The 21,880-nt window shown below is 36.0% G+C and overlaps 1 protein-coding gene across 6 annotated transcripts in view; it reads left to right on the top strand.

Annotated features, from left to right (window-relative positions):
* The window catches only part of AHI1 (Abelson helper integration site 1), an 87,814-nt gene that overhangs the window by 35,499 nt on the left and 30,435 nt on the right, over positions 1-21,880 (top strand). For 2 of the 6 annotated variants that reach the window (XM_062639623.1, XM_062639624.1), the window contains exons 18-19: positions 236-438; positions 7,610-7,727. In XM_062639623.1, the coding sequence (XP_062495607.1) occupies positions 236-438; positions 7,610-7,727 (321 nt within the window). Of the gene's footprint in view, positions 1-235; positions 439-7,609; positions 7,728-12,502; positions 12,603-18,170; positions 18,295-20,631; positions 20,702-21,880 lie in introns of those variants that run through there. The other 4 variants (XR_009968684.1, XM_062639628.1, XM_062639627.1 and 1 more) reach the window with 4 other exon arrangements.

Below are 21,880 nucleotides of genomic sequence, written 5' to 3'. Positions count from 1 at the left end.
AAATATTTAAAAGCCCCTTTTAAGAGACATTGTGATGAGGAAGAGCCAGGGGAAAATGGGGTAGTATGGAGAAAATTTCTGTTTCAGGTTTTTGGTATAGCACTATTAGCACAGGTTCTGATGGTGTTCGACTGAAGACATGGCTGGCGAAATGCAACCATCATTCAATTATGGGGTTTTTGTCCATGGCATCATAAAGTTTCACCTGACACGTAGATATTGGTTATTTCTACAGTTGCACAACAGGAAGCTGAACTCATAAAAGATCTCAGTTCATCACTTACCACAGCTGCACCAAGAGGGCCACAGTTCTTAAATAGTTTTTCTGAAATTCCTGCAGAAAAAAGTTTGGTGATGTCTCCAGCAGATCAGTTTATCAGTGTTGCAAGAGCATCAATGAGAATGCAGAAGGTGAAACAAAAACTTGATTCTGTTACGGTAAGTCAAATTTAATTTATTTCCAGAAGTATATGGTCTTCTCAGCCAAAATTCATATTCTGGACTGGTATACGTAGCAAAACATGTGTATGTTGTCTTGCTATCTGTTCTTCAGAAATTAGTATCTCTCTCACTAATATTAATGCACCTGTAAGTAGCTCTTTAGAAGAAATTAATCATATAAAAGTTTTTTTTGTTTATTAAATATTTGATGACAAGGGATTTTTTTTGTCAACACCTACTGCCATACATACAATTGCAATTTAGGATTTACTCTATAGGTCATTATGGCTGAGCTTTAGGAAATTATTTTTCTTTTTTTGCACCTTTTTTTTTTTTCTCCATTATTCACCTTTACAATTGTATGCAGCATAAATGGCCAGGGTTTCACAGTAGGGGTGGTGGGGTGTGTGTGTAGGGGTTCGGGGCTGACGTGTAGGGGAGGACATCATGGACTGCCCTGTGCTGAGCACAGGTGTTTCCAGCCAGCTCCAGGAAGGACAGTATGGATCCACTGCACAAACAAAATTGAAACCAAACAGGAAAGCATATGACACCTCTGTAAAAATGTGTTTAAGATAGGTCAGTAGCTATTAGGGATAGAAGACACCAGAGCAGAGGAAGAAACGCAAAGAAAAACATGCCAGAAGGCACAAGTGGAAACACAGGAGGAGGGATGTGAGGAGGTGCAAAAGACGCTGAGGTATGAAGGGAGTGCAGGAGACACAAAGTGGTGCACAGATGGAGTTACAGGGAGGTAACAAAGTAGGCATGAAGGGAAAGACAGGACATGTGTATGGACACACAAAAGAAATCACAGGAGAAAGTACTGCAACCTCCTGTTTGGTTACTCCTGGGTACTGAAGTTACTGCAACCCATGGAGGAATCCATCCCTAAGGGGATTTCAGAGGACCTGCACTAAAGCAATTGAAAGGAGTAAGAAACAAGGAGAAGCAAAAAGAGCAAGCCACTATATACTAACCTGCACCGCCCTTTGCCTTGCTAAAGTGTAACATGATGGCAAAAGCAAGGAGACTAGGGACTAGAAAGGAGAGGAGAAAAGCGGCTGAAGCAAAGTTGAGACTGACCAAGAGGGAGGAGAAGTGTTTGGGAAGGGTATTTGTTTTGCTATTCATGTTGTTTCTTAATACCTGAATTGCTAATAAAAACTTTTGGAATTGGCAGTAATTTTAATTAAAGAAGCAGATGAGTAGATGAAAGCAGTTATTGCAGAAGATGCTGTGGCTACTGTCATGCTTTTAGGGATTTAAGTTTTTTATTAGTCAGAGAGACACAATATGGAGAGACTGGAGCATGTAACCTTGTGTCTGGGGCAAGTACTCTAGGAAGGCATTCCAGAAGAAATTATTTTTACTCTTCTGGATGTCTTGTTCTCTGAGGAAGAAGTCAGGGATAATGAATTTATGGGTGTATTTATCACTGTAACTGTTCAGTCCCTGATTAGCCAGCGGTTCAGATTTAACATGGTTCCGTGGAATCATGTAGCTAGATGAAATAGGTAAGGCTACAGCTGTTAGGCTTGTGATAAGCCTAACAAACTGTGTTTGAGAGAGTAACTTTCAGCCACTGGAATTTTCTTACGATCAAGGGTTTGGGCAGCACATCCTCCAAATTCTCTACCCATGGATTAATACATATATGGGAGATGTCAGAAAGATCATCCGAGTCTTCTCACCTTGTGGGTTTCCAAACAGTACGGGATGGTGGTTAAAAGAGTCCACATTCAGTCTGACGTCTGTAACATAGGAGTGATGCATACTTGCTTTCAGGACTTTATGAACCACTGAGAAATTGGGAGATTTCTTTTCTTTGAAAGGCTCTTGATACTCATCTTTTCAGTGATCCAACATGAAACCTGGGGGACACTGATACCTCCTTTCCAAGCAGAGATTGAATCATTTCTTGCATGTGGGTACAGTATTGCCTGCCTGCATTATCAGATTCTGGACATCCCCAGAGTGTTTAGTGTTACATCAACACTAAATCCTAAAATTTGTATTAATTTGTCATTGGGAATTACAGATTTGTATGTGTATGCATGTACATTTGTGCAACTCTTTCATGTGAAAAATATGCATATATGTAAGTGTAGGCTTTACTGGAAGGCTTGTTAGAATGTATACTCACATAAATGATTTACAAAACTGTTTGTTGAAGTAGGAATCGGACAGATTGCTACCCAGCTAATGTATATGAGAATGCGTTAATACATCTGAGTACAGACAAGTGAAAACAAAGAAAGGAGCCTTTAATAAAGCCACATGTAGAGTAGCAAGTTGGAATATGAAAAGCCAAATGAACGCAGGTGTTATCTTGTACATATTTGTCTGATGTGAAAAATAAGAGAACTGGAAACTATGTAGGCATTGTACTGTACGTTGGGTCATGTTTGCCTGCCAGTGCTTTGTCACAGACATTGAGGGGTTACCATTTTGGGACAACTCTGTAGGCAGCATACCTTGTAGACAGTAAACCTGGCCTGAGGTTACACCCGGGGTCATGTCTTATGAGACAGAGGTGCTGGAATCTCCCAACAGCAGATAGGGGTTTCTGGGTTCAGTGTGTGTAAACTTCCCAGCAGTAACTAATGGATATAAAATTAACTTGTAAGTGCAAAGTTTGGAGGTCTACAACTTAGATATGTAATTTGAAATATAGTGTGACTACATTAAAATTTGGTTTAAGCCAATTAGAAGTAGAGAATATTCTGATCCTGTATAAGCGCGGGGGGGGTTTGTTGTGACAAGTGCCCCCTTTCCAGCTCCCTTTCTAACCAATGTTTTCCTTACTTTTTTCTTTTTCTTCTTTACTACCTAAACAGGAACCTTAATGAATCATAGAGGAAGTTTTCTTATTTCTCCTTTGCAACTTTGCCATTCTTGTTAGCCCAGAAAATGTGTAATTAGAGCCAAAAGTTGAATATTGGGTTAAAGCTTTAGCAATTCACAAACCAGAATGTATAATGGGCTTCTTTACCACACAGAGAAATTAGGGTATAGTGAACCTTGGCAGCAATTATTACTTGTTTCTGTCGCAGGGAAATAATGCTAGCGTATGTTTCTATTCACAGAAGTTTTTGATAGCAAAACACTTAACCCATCTCTAGTCACTGAAAGAACTTGTCATTCAGTGTTCCTGTACATGTATTTAAACTTTCTCTTCCTTCTAGCAATCAAAATACCTGTTTCTAACTTTGTATAACAGGGAGGTGAGGTATGTAGGTATAGGGAGAAGGTCTTCCTTTGAAGGTATAATATCCTAGCTCTGAAATGGTGGGTTTTAGGTGTCAAGATATTCATGCTATAATTTGAAGGGGAAAAAAACCTTTGTAGCGCTTAAGCGCTTAAGCATATGTGCATTCTCTGTAGTACTAGTCCTAGAATTAATTATATGTTGGCTGCCTCATCTCTTAATATCTAAATACTTGCAAATTATTGAAAGTTTGATTGTCTTTTCCATTCTTTACTTCATAATGTATTTCTGGAAATTGTTATTAAATGGTTATCAAAGTGGTTACCAAAATTCTGATACTCACAGGGTTTTAAGTATGATATTAGACAACTAGAATGTGAAAGTACTCTTTCCTATATATGGAAATGCTTGCACGTGTTTCAAATTATTTTTTTTTGTTGTTCTTCAAGTGTATTTAATACTGTGCCAGAATTGATTACAATAGTAGGTACTGTGAGAGAATCCACAAGCTTGTACCTTGGGTTGCATCAATAAGGTATAAGCGTTTTGTGATTTCTGATTTGTTTCTATTTCAAATTCAGTTTTCAGCTTTTAAATTCTGCAGAATCACGGTTTAATAATATTTTTAAGCTGTCTTTAAAACCAGTGTCCTAGAGATCTAAGGTTTCAAAAGAGAAGCCTAAAACTAAAAGCATAAGAGGTAGTATAGAGCTGGCCAACTTGATTTGGCTTGCAAGTATATATGGAAATGCTGATTATATTGATTGCAAAGGTTATAAAATTGCATTCTGTGGAAAAAGAGAGAAATAGTTATTGTCAGCTTGTCAAGTCTTTCAGTATTCTGTTTTTGTTTCAAGCAATTCACTTTTAACGTGAAAACTAGTTCCACTGAAAATGTAGATTTACATAATTTGCATAGAGCTGCCCTAACAAAAAAGAAAATTCAAATCAGCTTTGTTTAAACTTGGCAAACATTATGTAGGCATTCTTTTTCTACAAAAGCTACATGAATGTTATAACTGAGTTTTACTCAATTCAGGATAGGAGTAAACTGTGTCTTTGATAAAAGCTGTGGTTTGTGTATGAAGCAAGCAGAGCCTATTGTGAAAAATAAGTAGATTGATGGTTGCCTATCTTAGCCAACTTCACTCGTTGTAAAGGTATTTAGCAATGCCTTCCCACAGCACATATTTCAAAAAGAAATGATTGCTTCATTGTGTTCTGTAGGTAGTCTTATGTCCGTCTGTTGCAGGAGAATTAATTATTCTTCATAGGACAGTATACTTCAAGTGGAAACAGTCTGCTGAATCATTAGGCCTTACTTATTAGCTGAGCTGATCCTTCTTGTGTTATAATGCTGCGGGTTCTTTTCCACTTTGGGCCTTTTAGAAATTTAACTAATATGTAAGAGCTGGTGGCAGAAAGGTCATTAAAACTCTGATTTTGTGTTTACTTTAGATGGGCAGTCTTATATAGCTCATCTGCGCTAATTTTCACTGCCATTAAGTGCAGGAATTAATCACTCCTATTAGACTGCTTAAATTTAAAACTTCAGTTTTTATAAAAAAGGGATACTAAAACTTTTTTTTATCTTGCTTTTAAGGACTTGGAGAAGGGTTGTGAGATAGAACTTATTTTGCATTTTAAAAAGGCTGACTTTCTTAAATGTTCAGGACCATGCATTCAGTCTTCTAATGTATGTGTCCATTTCATTTCAAAGAATGATATTTGGAATTCATGAGAGTATTTGGGTAGTACAGCAGATAAATAAAGAGAAGTGAATTAAATACTATACAGGAATAATTTATATACAGAATTCCACATCTCCTATTCATTCAAGCACCACAGTCAAGAAATTTCTCCTGTAATTTGTTTTTCCCTCCAGGTTGAGCTGGGGAAGTGTCTGTGAAAGTGCTAGTTCTGAATAGTTTGCTCTGCTGTGTTTGGTTTGATTTCCAGTGTCTGATGTTTTCAACCTGTCCTCATTCCCTGGTAGGGTCTGAAATCAACTTTTTAATAGCAGATTTGAAAGATAATGCCGTGAGTATACTTCACTGGAAAACATACGTTTGTACCATTGATGGTATAGTGTGCACTCAGTAAGAAATTCATGCAAGGGGGAGATCTTCTCATCTGTCTTACTGCAGAAGGGCTCTCCCTAGAGCTAGCAGTATGTAAAAGAAGATGAGACTGGAAATCTGAGCTTGACAAGTTTGCAGAACAGATTATTTTTGTCTTTGAGTAAACATATAAGCTAATGACTTTACACTGTATTTTTATGGATCAGAGAAAACATTATCGCATCTTAGTCAGTTGCATATGTAAATGTAAGAAAACCAGATTTATTTTGCTGTTCAGAAAAACAGGCCTCTTCTGCTTACATTTCACAACTACTGTTTACTAACATTCTGTTAAATCTGTACACTTCAATAAAATCTAGCTGGTTTAATTTTTATTTCTTTTTAATCATGTTCAGTGGTCTCATTTTCTATCTTTTATCTCTGGTCACTTTTGGAGTACAGTTGCATACAGCTGCTGAGGGAGTACTTAACTAACAAAAGACAGCTTTTACTTTAACATCTTTCAGTAAAATTAAATCTATATTGCTGCACAAAGAACAGATACATTAAGATGAAGGTCTGATGTAGTAATACAGACGAGATAGCAGATACCCTCTATGGCCCAGTCAAGTTACTCAACACAGTTTTAGTGCTGTATTACCAGCATCTCAATACACCTGCCAATGGCCAAATAGTATGCGTTATTGAAACCTGTTGAATTGCTTAATATTTATTAAATGATAGAAGTGGTAGTATATAGAAATTATATGACTTCTGGAAATAATCCATGGATTCACTTTGGTTTAGCTGTCTTGTTTCTTTAAATAGAATTTACGAGCCAGTAGATTGAAAATTTGCAAAATGTCAGTGTTCTGTTTTGGCGCACAGCTGAAGTTGAAGGGCCTGATCTGGAGTTTACTGAGGCCAAAGGAAGTGCTCCACTGATTGTGGGCTTTTAGTTGTATTTAGTGACCATATGTATTTATTCTAGGTTGAATTCTTGGCTTGACTCCTGAAATTGTCAAGAATTATGTTGTTTTATGTAAATAACTCTCAAAAATTTGAGCATCTGAATCTATTTTGCTTGAATATTTGCTTCAATATTTTATCTAAGGCCTATTTTCCCTCTTCTTTGGCTGTGTTACTGTAGTAGTGAAAATTCGTTTAACAAACAGTAAAATTCTCAATTGGATTAAGAAAAAACTGTAATATTGTTGGTTTTTACGTGGAGATTAGTGGGTAATATGTCAAGAGTAAAGTTTTGGAAAGGTTTCTGATTTATGATAGCTCCATGTGTATCAAGAAGCTCCATATCAAACCACATTTTAACTACATTATCTTTTTTGCTGTGGAAATTAGGATAGCAGATGTTTTTTCTGTAGGTTGCATAAAGGAAGTGTCTGGTGTTTTGGTCTAAATATGCTTTATAGATTTGCAGAAATCAGCTTTGTGTTAGGACTGGTTTAAGATTATGTTTTTTCCCTCTCATTCTGGGTTTGAGTAATCTCTTTGTAGATGTAGTGTACTTTCAGTACTGGAAAATGAAAAGTTACATTTATTTGTTTATAACCATACATAAATATAATTTTAGTTTTATGCAGAAAGATGCAATGAGATGGAGTTCAAACAATTCTGCTCCATTGTTTGCACTGCTTGAGAGTGTGTCCCTATATAAATATCTAAATCAGTTTATAGCTGTATCAGTAATTTTACCAAGTGGTGTCTCCAAATATTCTAAAAATAAAAAAGGAAACATACAAACAAACAAAAAACTCCATAATTGAAATTGGAATTTAATAGTTCCTTACAGTAAGCAAATATTTCCCTTCTATCTGTTGCATCAGTAAGTAACCCAGGAAGTTACACTTCACTTTCTGATTTGTCTTTCCTATTACAGGCGAGCACAAATCTCTCACTTCCTGCGCCATCATCACTGTCACCACACTCCAAGCTAAGACTGCCTGGCACTCTGAGCACTCCACTGAATCCTCTGTATTCTTTCACTACTAAAAGTGGTAAGTTTATTTGTTTCTTCACTCTCTGTAGTGAATAGGTAATAACTTCCTTGAGGATTTTTTTCTGCCTTTGTAAGTTTTGCTCTCTTTCAGGGAGTGTCCTGTTTTTTATATGTGATACTGTTCATAGTGCAGTGTGGTAAGGTCCAACACTGTTCCCTTGTAATGGCCTTTTTTTTTCCTTTAAACTGTACACTTATTTATTAGCACTGTAAGTTCCTAGAAAAGTATGAGATTGCCAGCTTTTGTTAATTTAATATTTTGATATTTTAATATTCGCTAAAGTATCCCAAATACAGACACAGAAAGACAATAAAATCATATTTTTAAAATCATATGTACTGATATAAGAAAGCAGTTTACATAAGAACCATAATGCTCAGTAGCCTATTTGCAGTTGTGTTTAATCTATTTTTAGGGGGTTGTTTCTAAAGACATTTTGTATTCAAAGATTTTGAGAAAAAGGGCAAACAATAAAATTATGCATTTTTGTGATACTTTTCTAATAATGCTTGATGCATTGCTAATCACAATATTTATTAATAAAATTGATAATTTAATGCCTTTTTCTCTTTTTGGGGGATATCTGTAAAATAAGACAGAAAATGGAAACCTTGGTTTTGAAGTCGTTTTTGTTTTGTATCCTTGAGAGGTATGAAAACAAGTCCAGGGGGATGGTGGAATATATAATAAACAAAAAACAGGTAATAGAGATTTGAAATGTAGATAGTAAAGATGGAAATAGTCTGAGATTTAACATGTAGATAGTAAAGATAGAAACAGTCTCTATAATTATGTAAAATTATCTCCTAAGGGCAGATAATTTTCTTTATAAATCAAATTATGATTACTTTTTCTGAGGATGAGGGGAAAGGAATTGACCACTACTCTCAGAATTGCTCTTAGTCACTAATTCACAATGCAAATGGTCAGACACCAATTAACTTCTGGTTTTCCATTTTCTACCTTAATATAAAAGCTTAGAACCATAGTAATCACCTGTCACACAACAGATGCTTATCATTTCCAAAGGGTATAAATCTTACAGAAACAGTAGAATACATATGCTGTCCTACATACTGTGAATATTTAAAGTAAGTGGACTAACCCTTAGAAGACCATTAACAAATATTTTAAGTTGGTTTAAATAGCTATACCTAATATTGCTCAAACCAGTGCATTTTATTATCTTGAATTTTACTTTATTCAGAAGCACAGAAAAGTGTGTTGATGGAGTCTTCTTAGACAGCATGAACAAATGTAGAAATATTTTACAGCTATTCACATGCGCTCCCAATGTAGTCATTTCTAAAACCGACTGATACTTTGAGATGATCCACAAGTACAGGATATTACTTATGCAAGGGAAGTAGTTTTAATGGTCTTTCAAGAGTCAATGAAAGCAATGAGAAAAGGAAGAGTTTTAGGGGGGGGAAAAGACCAAAAAATGTTAGTGGACTATAACTGAAATAGATTTTTCTGTAAGAAGATCTTTTAAGATCCTAAATTACTTCTCTATCACTTTGCGGCCTTCCAAGTTGTTCTAGAGTGATTGTTTTCAATGAAACATATGAGTAAGATTTACTCATCTATTTCATCTTTCCTTGTTGGTTATAAAAGTTATAAAGATAGGTGCTCGTGTTCATAGCTCCTAACTGCCAGTTTAATTTTACTTTTGAATGATAGAAAATCTGTACTTAGGCAAATCTATTCATTTATGGACTGTGTTTGAAGAACAAAACCTTTCTTTTCTGTGTTGGTTTCTTATACACAATATATATGCTTTTCTGTACCTACAGTATTGGGATGTTACATTGTTAACTGCCTGTAATACAGAGATCCTTCATTTTTGTCCAGCAGATGGTTACGTATTCGTGAGGGTTATGTTGGCAGTTAATCAGTCTTCTCATTTTCACACTTTCCTGTCACCTTTTTCTGTGTATTTAGTGCTTCTTTAAAGCAAAATGCAGAATTCCGGTTAGAGTGAAGTCCCTACAGGCAGCATGTGTAAAGCGCTGTTAGCAATTTTTTTAAGCATGTAACTGGTGTATGTGCGTACTGTATTAACTTGACAAGCCTTTAGCTGGTGTCTTATATGGATAGTATAGTAGTGTGGATACATGCATCGCTTTCTTTTAAAAGACAATTTGAGAATTTAGGTCTTGTATTAGGTAGGAAATGGTGGAAAAATGGGGTAATTGACCTTTGTAATTTATGGGCAGCAGCAGTAATACGGCAGATCTTTCCTGACTGATAAATCTTTTTGTATCCAGATATATTTGCAGAAATTGCTGTAATTTCATAATATTTCAAATAAAAGTAATATTCACTACTATGCTTTTTAAAACATGCCTGTTCATTTTAACAGTTGGGTTCTGTATCCTCTCAAACATACAGTATGTCTTGTCTTTTCAAGTGCATAGTTTCAGATGTACGTAGGCTTTCATGATAGCCCAGTCGTTGTTCTGCTGTTTATCTTCCTGACTTCTCTGGGGATCAGATTAGTCACTAAGGCAGGACTGCTTTTGTCTCCAACCAGTTCTGTTTTATTCATTATTAACATGCTCAGGGGTGCAGCCCCCTAGTCTGCTTGTCCAGCATCTGCATCAAAAAGTCCTTGGTACATTCCAGAAGTCTGAATTGCTTTTAGTCTGTGTTTTTGTCTCATGAGCAGGTACTGAGGTGGTTAAAAACCTCCATGAGAGTTGTGGCCTGTGATTGTGAGACTTCTTCTGATACATATGCTCTTGACAAACCTGTCACCTGCTCTGAAGCATTCTTAGAGGTATTCAAACCCAACTAGGTATGGTCCTGAGCACTCTGCTCTAGGTAAACCAGCTGTAAGCACACGGGTTGTGCTGCATAGTTTCCACAGGAGCCTTTCCACTTTGGTGATACTGTGATCTTTACTAATGTCACACAAAGAACAGTCTGTACTTGGGAAAGGTGCTGAATCTCTCTATTCAGCTTAAATGGTATTTTGTGTCTTTCATCCTGCACTGGTGCATGGGATTATCGCTCCTCAAATGCAGGACTTTGCATTTCCCTTTGTTAAACAACATAAGGTTCTTGTTGGCCCATTTTTGCAGCCTGTCAGTGTCTTCTGAATGGCAGCATGTCCATCTGGTGTATCAGCCACTCCTCCCAGTTTTTTATTGTCTGCAGACTCACTGAGTGTGCACTCAGTCCCATCATCCAGGTCATTAATGGAGTTGTTAAACAGTATCAACTCCTGGAGTGCACTACCAGTGGCTGATCTCCAGTTAGATTTCATGTGAGTGGTTACAAACCTGTGATCCATGCAGCTCAGCCAATTTTCAGTGCAGTCCACTGCACTGTCTGTAAACACAGTCCATACTGTATCAGTTTGTCTGTGAGAATGTTGTGGGAGACACTGTTGAAAGTCTTGTTAAATCAAGGTTAACGTCTATTGTTTTCCAGTCAGTGCTGCAGAGTACTGTGTAAGAGATGTAAAGTTTTGTCAAGAGTATGGTTAGAATTACTAAGAAAAAGTAATGAATTTTGACAAATAGTAATTAACAAAAGCAGATACAAGATATGGATTGTTTCTTATGTGTTATGTATAAAACACTTCAGTACACAGGTTTGTTAAAATTTAACAAAATTAATTTAAATTTGAGAGGAATGCATGGAACTTAGGTTTTCTTCCTCTCCATCCTGATAGTTTGTCAGTTGGAATTTTTCAAGTGTGTAACTCATTTTGCCAGATCAGGTTTTCTGTATCTGCCTCAGTAAAGCTGCAGCTGTGTTGATAGCTATTTCAGTCACTTGAAAAGTTTGCTAGATGTGTATCTTTGGACAAAATCACCTCCTTTGAGTTTTACCTTTGTAATCTGGATTCCTGAAGTCCTATGGGGAGTCCTATTTCTCACTCAGATTTCTCTGTGTTGTATTTATAGCAGGTTATTTTATTCTTACTTGATTATTGTGTATGTTTAAACTTGCTGAATTTGTTTTCTTCTTTCTTTTCTTTTTTTTTTTCTTTTCCTCTTTTGGTAATAAGAAAATTTGTCTCATACCCATCTTTGATAATCAGAGTTGAGGTTTTATCTCTTCCTTGTTCTGTATAGTTTTGTTTATGCTCATGCTTCAGTGCTGATTTTATCATACCCATCCTGTAGTCTACTTTGCATCACTGCATTATAGAATTATCCAGGACTTTATATTAGACATTCCTATATTTTCTTACCATATTCTCATCTTTGTACCTTCTTCCAGGATAATCCATTTCCTAGTTGATAATTTTTAAACCAATAAGAAAGTAACAAAAACTCTAGCTTTCAATTACCCATGAGAGACTTTAAAATCCCCTCTGGTTTTATTTGCCTTCCTTCTTTTAGCTAGTGAGCATCTTTGGACAGTGAAATTAACTTCCTATACTCTCAGACACTGTTTTCCTATACTCTCAGACACCGTTTTGCAGATCCGTGGCATGCTATCAAAGAAATGGCATGCATTTTTAGGCTTTATTCAACAATGACTCTTCAGTAACTCCCACTGTGTTCAAGACATGTTTTCTAAAATAAGTTTTAGGTTTCAAGTAGTTGTAATTAGCAGTGACCCTAATTGTTAACTATGTGGGAGATTGAAGCTTGAGTGTAAATACCGCACAGATCTTTTCACTAATTTTTAACTTCAATAAAACCAGTTAATTAAACTTGCTCTTAAAAATTAATTACGTATGTGCTAGAAACGTGATGGTTCTTGTATCTTAAAAAAAAATCTCAAAAACAAAAAACACGTCTCTTTGGCAGGGCTGAGAACAATTAGAAATTTTCTCTCCATTAACACAACTGACAGTCAGAGGTGTTTTCCACCTATATAAAGTGAAAGCTTCAAAAGCAATCTTCTCACTCTCTCAAGATATTAACAGAACTGACTTTGCATTTAAGTTCTGTGTTATATTTGATAGAATATTTAAAACTTATTTTTTCAATCTCAAGCAAACAGTGAAATAGGTTTCTGTATCAAAGATATCAAAAAAATTTATGGAGCAACTAAATGCTCTTAAAGTATTATTTTGATTTTTTTTTTTCTTTAGAAGCAGAAAAGGAGATATATCAAGTAGCAAAATTTTTTTTTTTTTAACAAGTACTGCCAAAAGTTACAACCTAAATGTATTTTGGTATCATTAATTTCATTTTTCCAATATTTCATGCTTTTTACAACTTATATCCAACATCATATCTGCCTTCAGTACTCCTGTAGTCCTGGAGGACTTTAATGTTTATTTGGTTTGGGAGTATTTGTCTTGCTTTTGACATAATTATCTGTTACTGAAGGAGGAATGTGTGTAGAAAGCTAGATCAATATGGCCATATTCTTTTCATATTTTATTAAGAAACTGATAAGGGAAAAAGGACTTGTGCAAATTATCATTGAAAACATATTAAATGAACCATTTAATTAATTTAACTATTAGAATAGCTTAGTTTTCTAATTTGAAAACCAATAGTAATAAAACATCTTGGCAATATATTAGAAAAGATTACTGAGTATATATTTATTGAAGGTGGCATGTATGTGTACTATGTAGTCCAAGTATAACATAAAATACAGTATTTGTAGTGTATCTCTGGCTATGTTTGGATATAGGTTGCTGGTATTTTCAAAGATGATGACTAAGAGAAAGCATGTAGTACAGCCAGCAACATCACCAGCTTTCTCACACTATTGTGCTGAAGTTAGATAATGCTGACCTTGGGGGACTAGTTTTGTTTAGTGGGAGTGCTAGTACGAGCACCAGTTGGAGAAATCTGTTTATTGGGATCCAGTCTGTGCGGGCAAACTGAATGGCACACACATCACTGAGTACTTTTTTAATACTAACATATTACTGTAGATGCTGTACTCTGTAAAATTTTAAAGCAAGATTTAAATATATCTTTTTTTTTAAGAGAAAATGCTTGAATGTGTGTAGATGACTTCTTGTGGAGAATATAAACATAAGAACTTTCAATTTGGGTATATCAGTTCCCTGTTAAACTGTAAAGTGTGTTGCCTCATTAGCTCACCCAACAGTTTCGTTTAGATTTGCTGTGATGGGAAAAGCAATTAAGCATGCAGGGCTGCACAGATCAGAGCTATGGAAATGGTGCAGCAATTTGCTATGTCTAAGTCACTCCGAGAAATTTCTTTTTAGCCCCACACCTTCTTAAAGTTGGGGCAGGAGCATATTGTGGTGAAGAGTACCAAATACATACCTAATAGTGGTTCAGTACCCACACTATCACTTAAAAGTGGTTTGAATGTAATACTAGCTGCTAGGAGGAATAGGTGATGATGGAAACTAATTTTCCTTTTATATATAAAAGAATGCTTACAAAAAGGACGTAGATGTTGAATGATCTCACAAAAGCAGGTTCTCAGTTTCATTAGTATCTGTGAGTCTGCTGGGCTTTTTTTTTCTGATATTAAGAAAGTAACGAAGTGACATTGTGAGGCCTGTTTAGTAGGGATTTAGTAGTTTGAGGGTTTTTTTCCCTGGAGGCCTGGTATGTTTATTTTTTCCTATTTATCCCTACTACTGTAGAGGAAGAAATCAGAGTTTCCTCTTCACTATGGGTTAGTTGTAATGGCCTCAATGTGATCAGGCAGTCTGGGGTGGAAGTGTCTTTGATTAGTACTCTCCTACCAGTTTTCTTAAAGTCTTAAACTATATAGAAATACAGAACACTATCAGTATGTCCTGTAGAGGTGCTGCCAAAATAGAAAATGGTCTAAGAATATATAAGAAGTGCTTGCAGAATGTTTAGCTTCCTCCAAGCTACAATCTGCTTATAGTAGATTTTCATGTGTTTGAAAAGAATGTGCATTAAGATGAAAGAAATGCGTGCCCAATAATTGTCTCTCACTTCTCAGTTATGTGTACATATTTTTATGCAGTTTGCTGTTTTCTAGCTCCATCATATATTTGAAGAACTGATCCTGCCTGACATATTTTTCAGAAATTTAAACTTTTAAAGTTTTTCAAGAAAATTCTTCTAACATTTTTATGGGGATCGAATTTTTTTTAAAATGTGGCCTTTTCATTTAATTGTTCTACTGGGGCAGTGGCTCTGAAAAATTAAAAATGTTGCAGACAGTTTTCTTTTGCACTTCTAAATACAGAAATATGAATCAGGTTTTGTTATTATAACAATTATCAAATTGCAACCTTGCAGAATCAAAAAGAAGCAAAATCACATTTTGCTGTAATCTGTAGAACTCAATTGCTTTTATCTCTGATTGGCTGAAGTAGGTATGTTTTCCTTCTTTTGAAAACTGAATTACTTAAACGCTCTCACCAGCCCCCATTTGGATAATAATAGCATTTGAAAACTGTTATGAGAAAGTGCAGAAAGCTAACATGTTTTAAGTAAATAAACTTGGTTTATTGTAGTCTCTATTTTTTTTAGTCTATTATTCTGGGTTTTAATTTTTTGCTATTGACCAAAGATAATACCTTTACATTCATTACAAGGCTTTATTTTAACTATAAAACACTGCATAGTCACAGAAATTATGATGAGTTAAGTTTTAGATCCAATTACCAGATTTTCTCTTTAGTTTTCAAAAGAGAGCAAGAGAATGGAGTAGAAAGAGTACCAGCTATACCACAGATCATATTTTGCTGTACCATTTAAATTTCAAAGAAACTGTGTCTCAGTTTCTTCAATGAAAATAGAATATGAAGACATCTGCAGCCAGCCTTAGTTTGTACATCCGTGATCCTACTCCTTCAGCTCAGTCACTAGAACCATCTCTCCCCTCATCTTGCAGCTGACTTTAGCAGTAAATAAAAATTAAGTGTACAAAGACACATGTGTGTCCTCACCATAGTTTACAGACAGCTTATGTGACTGATTCTGCAGGGGAAGACTTCCTCAGACCTCTGTGGTCCTATTGTGCCACCAACACCAATGCCAGAGTTTTGGCTCAAGGCACAAATACAGGACCTTGTCTTAAGATAGAAGAGCTGAATGTTTACATTTATAAAATTAATAGTAAAAGTTATTTTTTAATTTGAAAACAAAAGCTGTATAAATAGATTCATCTAGCCACAAAAATGTTCAAACACAATAGTAAAGACATAGAGGCAAAACCATTAACATTAATGACAATCTAGTTCTTCTGTTTTAAAAGGTTGGTTATCCACTTTCCTCTATCTGATTGATAAGATGTTATAAATGTCAGAAGAGTTTGTATTTTCTGGTTAAACTTGCTAGAATTGTTTATACTGAGATCAAAGATACACATGTTCCTTTATTATATGTTCTTTTTCATGTTTCTTCTAGGCAGGTTAATTAAAATATTTCACTAAAAATTACACTAAATACAGAGCACAATAACAGCAATCTTTGAAGATTCCAAAATCTTTATCAAAAGAACACCATTTATATTTACTTGAAATTGGTGTATGTTAGGGTAATTACTGCTGTGCCTTCAGGCTAAAGGAAGTACTCTCAGCCAAATTATACAAGGGTGTGGATTAAATGAAGCATTACTCTCTGTTTGGCAGCAGTGGATATAGATTGCAAAATCAGGGTGTGACGTAGTACTGAGGAAAGACTCTGCCAAAAGTGATTTAGCCTGAGTGTGCCCTTACTTTCTCAATTATGTGGATCCTAAACCAACCAAATCTAATTAATTCCTAAGTAGGGAGGTCCTGTTAACTATTTTCAGTCTGAGCTTGTCTGTACTTTCGAATAGAATCATAGAATAGGTAGGGTTGGAAAGGACCTTAAGATCATCTTTTTTCAACCCCCCTGTCATGGGCAGGGATACCTCACCCTACACCATGTCACCCAAGGTTCTGTCCAGCCTGGCCTTAAGCACCACCAGGGATGGAGCATTTACCACTTCTTTGGGCAACCTGTTCCAGTGCCTCACCACCCTCACAGAGCTTGTCTGTAATTTCTGAGCTGTTGAGCCACAAACCCAAGTGTTGACAGAGTGCATGCTTAAATGCAGTTCTGCCTGGTTTTAGAGGTGGAAAACAATTCTTCTGCCTAAGGGCTGTGCAGGAAAGTATCAATTCCCTGTCTAGCAGTTCAGGTTCAGCAAGAATGCTGTCTGTACAGCAATAAGCATAAGTGAATAAGATGGAAGGAAATTGATTCCCTCCTTGTGTTGCTCCAATCCTTCTGTTACTACCATTTCCAGAGGAGCTGGGAGGACTGCTACTGACCAAGTAGCAGCCATGGTGCACAGGTGAGAGGTATCTCCTCCTTCCTGGAGGAGACCTAAGTTCTTAGTCTTCATTCCTGGTTTTGACAAGTGGGCAAAAGCCAAGTAATTTTAAAATTATTTAAATTAATAAGTATTATTACATTGAAATAATTAAATATAAAATAATTACAATTTAAAAATGTGTTTCTGAGATATACAATCCATCCTTTTTTTGGTATACATGCATACTTTTACAACTGTTTTAAAAACCCTTGCTAATTCTGTAGGTAGGTCTTTTTCTGTGTGAAATAACTAAACTTTCATGGATTCATATGCAACTGTTATCGTCGTTGCTTAAGCACAAAGTTCAATGATAGCAGGCTTTCTTCACATGACTTATTCTATTAATAGAACACCTTTTAAATTAACTTTGGGTATTTGTGGTCCATATTATGGTCTGCAATAAACTGTGATACCAATGCAGCTTGACACTGATTTTGTTGGTTCTATAGAAACTAATGCTAGAGGATGGTGGCTTGGGAAAGCATTGAGAAAGCGGCAGGCATGTACAGAGAAGTGAAGGCCTCTCTTGGGTGTGTAGTTTACACATTGCTATTGTCATACAACCTAGGGACTCGGTATTGTTTACAGAACTGGCCTCAACATGATGCTTTGATCCAGGTGAAATGAAGGCTTCTCTGGAGCATGTCTTCTTGCTGTTAGCTTGCTTTCTTGCTCACTGGAGGTTATAAAGAGCAGTGACGCATTGCTTGCTGGCTTCATCTGGGGCGGTAGAATTACCTTAAAACTCTGCCCCTGAAAACTTGTATTTGGGCGTTTTCTGCAACCTTATGGCATGCTCCAGTGAAGGAACAGATTGCACAGGTTCCTTCCTCATCTTTTCTCCTCACAACTGGGACTCAGTTTCTTCAGTTTTTACCTCCTCGGCCAGAGGAAAAAGATCCAAATGACACACAGGCAAATTAAAAAAAATAACTCTTTTACAGTCTTTCCTGCTCATATGGCCCGGGACTTTGCTCTGGTGTGCTGGGGCAGCTCTGCAACTGTGTAGCTGGTAGTATTTGAAACTCTGTATCTCATCTGAAGATTGATTCCAGTATGTAGTAGCCCCATATGCTTCTAGATATCACATTACCTTTTCCTATCCTGTTAATGTCTCTGTTTTGAATAAAGGGCCACTGTCTGTACTTCAGCTGTCTATGCTAACATCTGGTGCCTCATTGATTGTTTGTTGTTTGGTTTTTTTTCCAGATTAGCTGAAGGGTGTTGCAGTGGCACGTGTTGATACAGGTCTTTCTGGAATCCTTTCAGAGCCTGACTAGTCAAAGGAAGCGGACTGCTGCAGCTAATATGCCAAATAATAAAATATACTCAATATATGTTGAGGATCTTTTCATGTGATGAAGTGTTCAATAACAGAAAATATTTTGAGAATTTTTTCACCAAATTTCTCATTATCGCTATCAACCAGTAGAGCATAAGAAGCACTGGACAGTGTCCACTAAATACACATCTATATCACATGTGCACCTTTAACAGTAGTTTATTGGAAAGTTGTTCTTGTGCTAAGGAGCACAAAGGACACTTGCATCTTTTTCTGTCTACTCATATGCCTAAAGGATCTTCAGCAATTGAAATTAAAAGTCTTCCTCCAAATCAGCTTTTCTTACCAAACCAAATAATTTTCAGGGTAAGTTCCAGGAATCCCACAAAGAAAACAAGTTGTTTCTAGGGTCATCTGCATCACCAGTTCTTAACAATTTGGCACATGAAAATGTGCAAAAACCACCTAGAAAGATTTAACAACTGTGTGCTTTATGCGAACAAGGCTATTGAGGCATATACTTTGAGAGTTCCAAACTTACCAAATATTACTAGACAGTTTTCTGTGTTTTGTACAGTTGTTTGGTCCTTTTGAAGAAACAAATATTTGTAGCAGTTGGCAAATAAGTCTGTTTTAAAGAAACCTCGATACCAATTGTAGTGATTTGCATTGCAGATTGAACCTTGGAGAGGTGTCTGTTCTCTCAAAGATATCCAGAGTTGTGGAAATGTGGTCTTGGCCCAAAGCTGGGCACAGTCCATCTTTATGAACCTTCGTGTCTTGGTTTGCTGTCTTTGACCTCTCCTCAGATCAGGTACCACTTTGTAAATGAAAGGGAGTATTGCCTCCTAAGATGTTCTTTGCAAACAGTTTCCTTTCCATGCTTAATTTTTCAGTATCCTCCATCTAAGACCCAAAGACAAATCTGTCTAGAACAGACTGCTTTCAGCTCTTTGTCAAGTGATAATTCTTGGGGTAGAGACTCTTACTAGAAGGTGGCCCTTAATGGCCAAGTCATCTTTTTTATGTTCCCCAACGTATCATAACATTTGATATCCACGTATTTGTATAACCAGTTGTAGCTTCTGATGGAGAACTTGCATGGTGGCTGAAGGCTGAGAGTATAACAATAGTGATACTTTCTAGAGAGCATTCTAAAAATCCACTGATGTAAAAATAGTAGCAGGTGGCTATTGCATTATAGAGAACTTTGCCGACCTTGTAGGTGAATGAAACTGAAAAATCAGCATTGTGGAAGTTAGTGCTCAACTGGATCTGCAGTGTGTTGCTTTAATGTTGGATTTAACTTTTCAATATATTTTTCTTTACAATGGATGATGCCAATATTATTCTCAGGAGCTTTGTCACATATTCACAAGGATGTGTATTAAGATTTTGTTTCCAGATTTGCTACAGGCCATTGTTTTATTTCCATACAGTTTGAAGTTAATTAGAAAGGATTTACTTATTTGTATATGCTCTAATCCCTGATAAATAGAAAAATGTAGTACTTTCTCAGAGTAGTTTGTTCATAAATTGTCTGAAAACTTGAAAAGTGTGCATGCACAAAAACTCACGTGTGGTAGGTTGGTTTCACCATACTCATGTTCTCATGAAGTATCTGACCGATCTGGTTTCTGAACTATGAAATGGAGAGTAAACTTAGGAATGTATTTTAAAGACATAGCTTTCTATTTCTGACAATACAGGAACTGTGTCTGCTGTTGACTTTTTTTATTTATTCTCTTGATTTTAGACTATATTAAAATTCTTATAAAATGGTTTCCTGATTTCATGTCTGCCGATGATATTGCATTTCTCAGATTAATAATGTATGAATTGTTTGGCAATGTCATGGAATTTTTTGGTAATATTTTCTCAAAATGAATATTCAGTACTAGCTGAAGGTGCTAGTTTAATGGAGAAAGTAGGCTAGATGCAAACTAGTAGTTATTCTGGTCATGGCAAAGACCTGAAATATCAAGCTGACTTTTTTTCCCTAGGGACAGTATATATGTTCTTCAAGCACTTTCAAGATTTTTTTTTATTTGAATTTTTTTAAATTTTTTTGGGGTCTCAGTCAGGACTTGATTTGACATTCAGAGGCTGCTGGGTAATGCAGAAACTCAGTAGTTCATGCAGCAGCTAGTTATTTTTTCTTAGCTGAAAAAGCTGTGCATAGCAGAAATGTTAAGGGCTGATTTTGAGAAGTATTTGTGATATTCTAAGCATGTTTTCTTACAGCTTTCCATTTGTAGAGCAACAGGCTAATTTGGTTTAAGTAAGTAGGAGTAACTAGCCATTGCTGAATTTCAGCTGTGGGATGCAAAGTAAATTGGTTTGTTTTCCTTCCTGGTGTAACTTTTATTCTTTGTCTTTTATCCCTAGTCAAGTATGTTTTTTAAAGACATGAGTAAACCTCCTGAGGTCAGTAGACATCTGACTTCTAGAGTTGCAGGTAGAGTTAAATTCTATTTAATTGTATCACACAGAAATTAACTGAATTAATATAATTTAACTGTACTACATATTTTTAGGGAATATAAGCATAAATCCTGCTTCCTCTGATTCAGGGAGGGTCAGTTAATGCGGAAGCAAAAATATTACCAACCTAAAAGTGAAGGTTGCTACTTCAGTGACTCCCTAACTCTAAGGGACTGAAACTTTTCTATTTCATGAAGTAGTGTAATACCACAAGCTTTATTTAATAGAATGTAAAATAAGTTTCTTCTCAAATTTGTTTTAGTTTGTTTGCTTTTGAATAGTCCTGGTAAGCTTAGCAAAACTAATAATGACTTTCTCGGGATATCTGCAGCACTGGAAGAAAAATAACTCTTATTAATACAAAGTATGCGTCATAGTCTGCTTTTTCCTTACATCTTTTTTATCTGCTATCTAGAACTTGTAAATAATATTGCCAATCTGATTTCAGAATGCTGATGATATCTGTGCAGGCTTATTGATGTTTGCTGTAGAGTCACTTTCTGTTCTCTACACTGTAGAAAGAAACAACTGCATACTATACCCCCTGCTCATTTTAAGTTGTATCTGCTGCCATTATGATGTAACGTTAGAGATTGTCATAAATTAGCGCATTCCTGATTAGCATGAATTCAATAAGTGTTCTTCAAAAGAATGCCTTTGGACACGTGCTACTACTTGCATTGTTTATATATGGTACTGTAGAAACTTAACATTTGCAAGAAAAATGTAAGATGATGATTTGATAAGATTACTCAGAAATAATTAGGTGGGTGTGTAGGCTGCTAAATGTATTTGATTTTAATCTCTAATTAAAAAGTTGGATTTTTTAATTGTTTTTGTGATGCAATAGTTTTTACTTCATTATACCTTCTGTAAATAGGGGCCAGATTCTGCCTGTTCCCTGTCCCTAAGTACAGGATAAATCTGTTTCTATGAAACAGTGTTCTTCTCCAAGCCAGTGAGAGACTATCTCCATAGCTCCTTCGGGAGGATTATTCTAAGACTTGGAGCAAATAGATGTTGTTGCCCTTGTATGCCTTGAAAGGAATAAAAATGATGGCTAACCTCGAATGAATATCTCTATGCATTCTTTTGGCTGATGGTAGATATAATTATGTTGTGGGATATGGCGCTGCCAGCAGCATAGTGTTTT

This window comes from Pezoporus occidentalis, unplaced genomic scaffold (assembly GCF_034315485.1).
Source record: "Pezoporus occidentalis ecotype Australia unplaced genomic scaffold, CSIRO_AGI_Poc_V1 ctg61, whole genome shotgun sequence".
In the NCBI taxonomy this organism is placed as follows: Eukaryota; Metazoa; Chordata; class Aves; order Psittaciformes; family Psittacidae; genus Pezoporus; species Pezoporus occidentalis.
The sequence above is the reverse complement of the archived record's forward strand: the minus strand, read 5'-3'. Positions and strand labels throughout refer to the sequence as shown.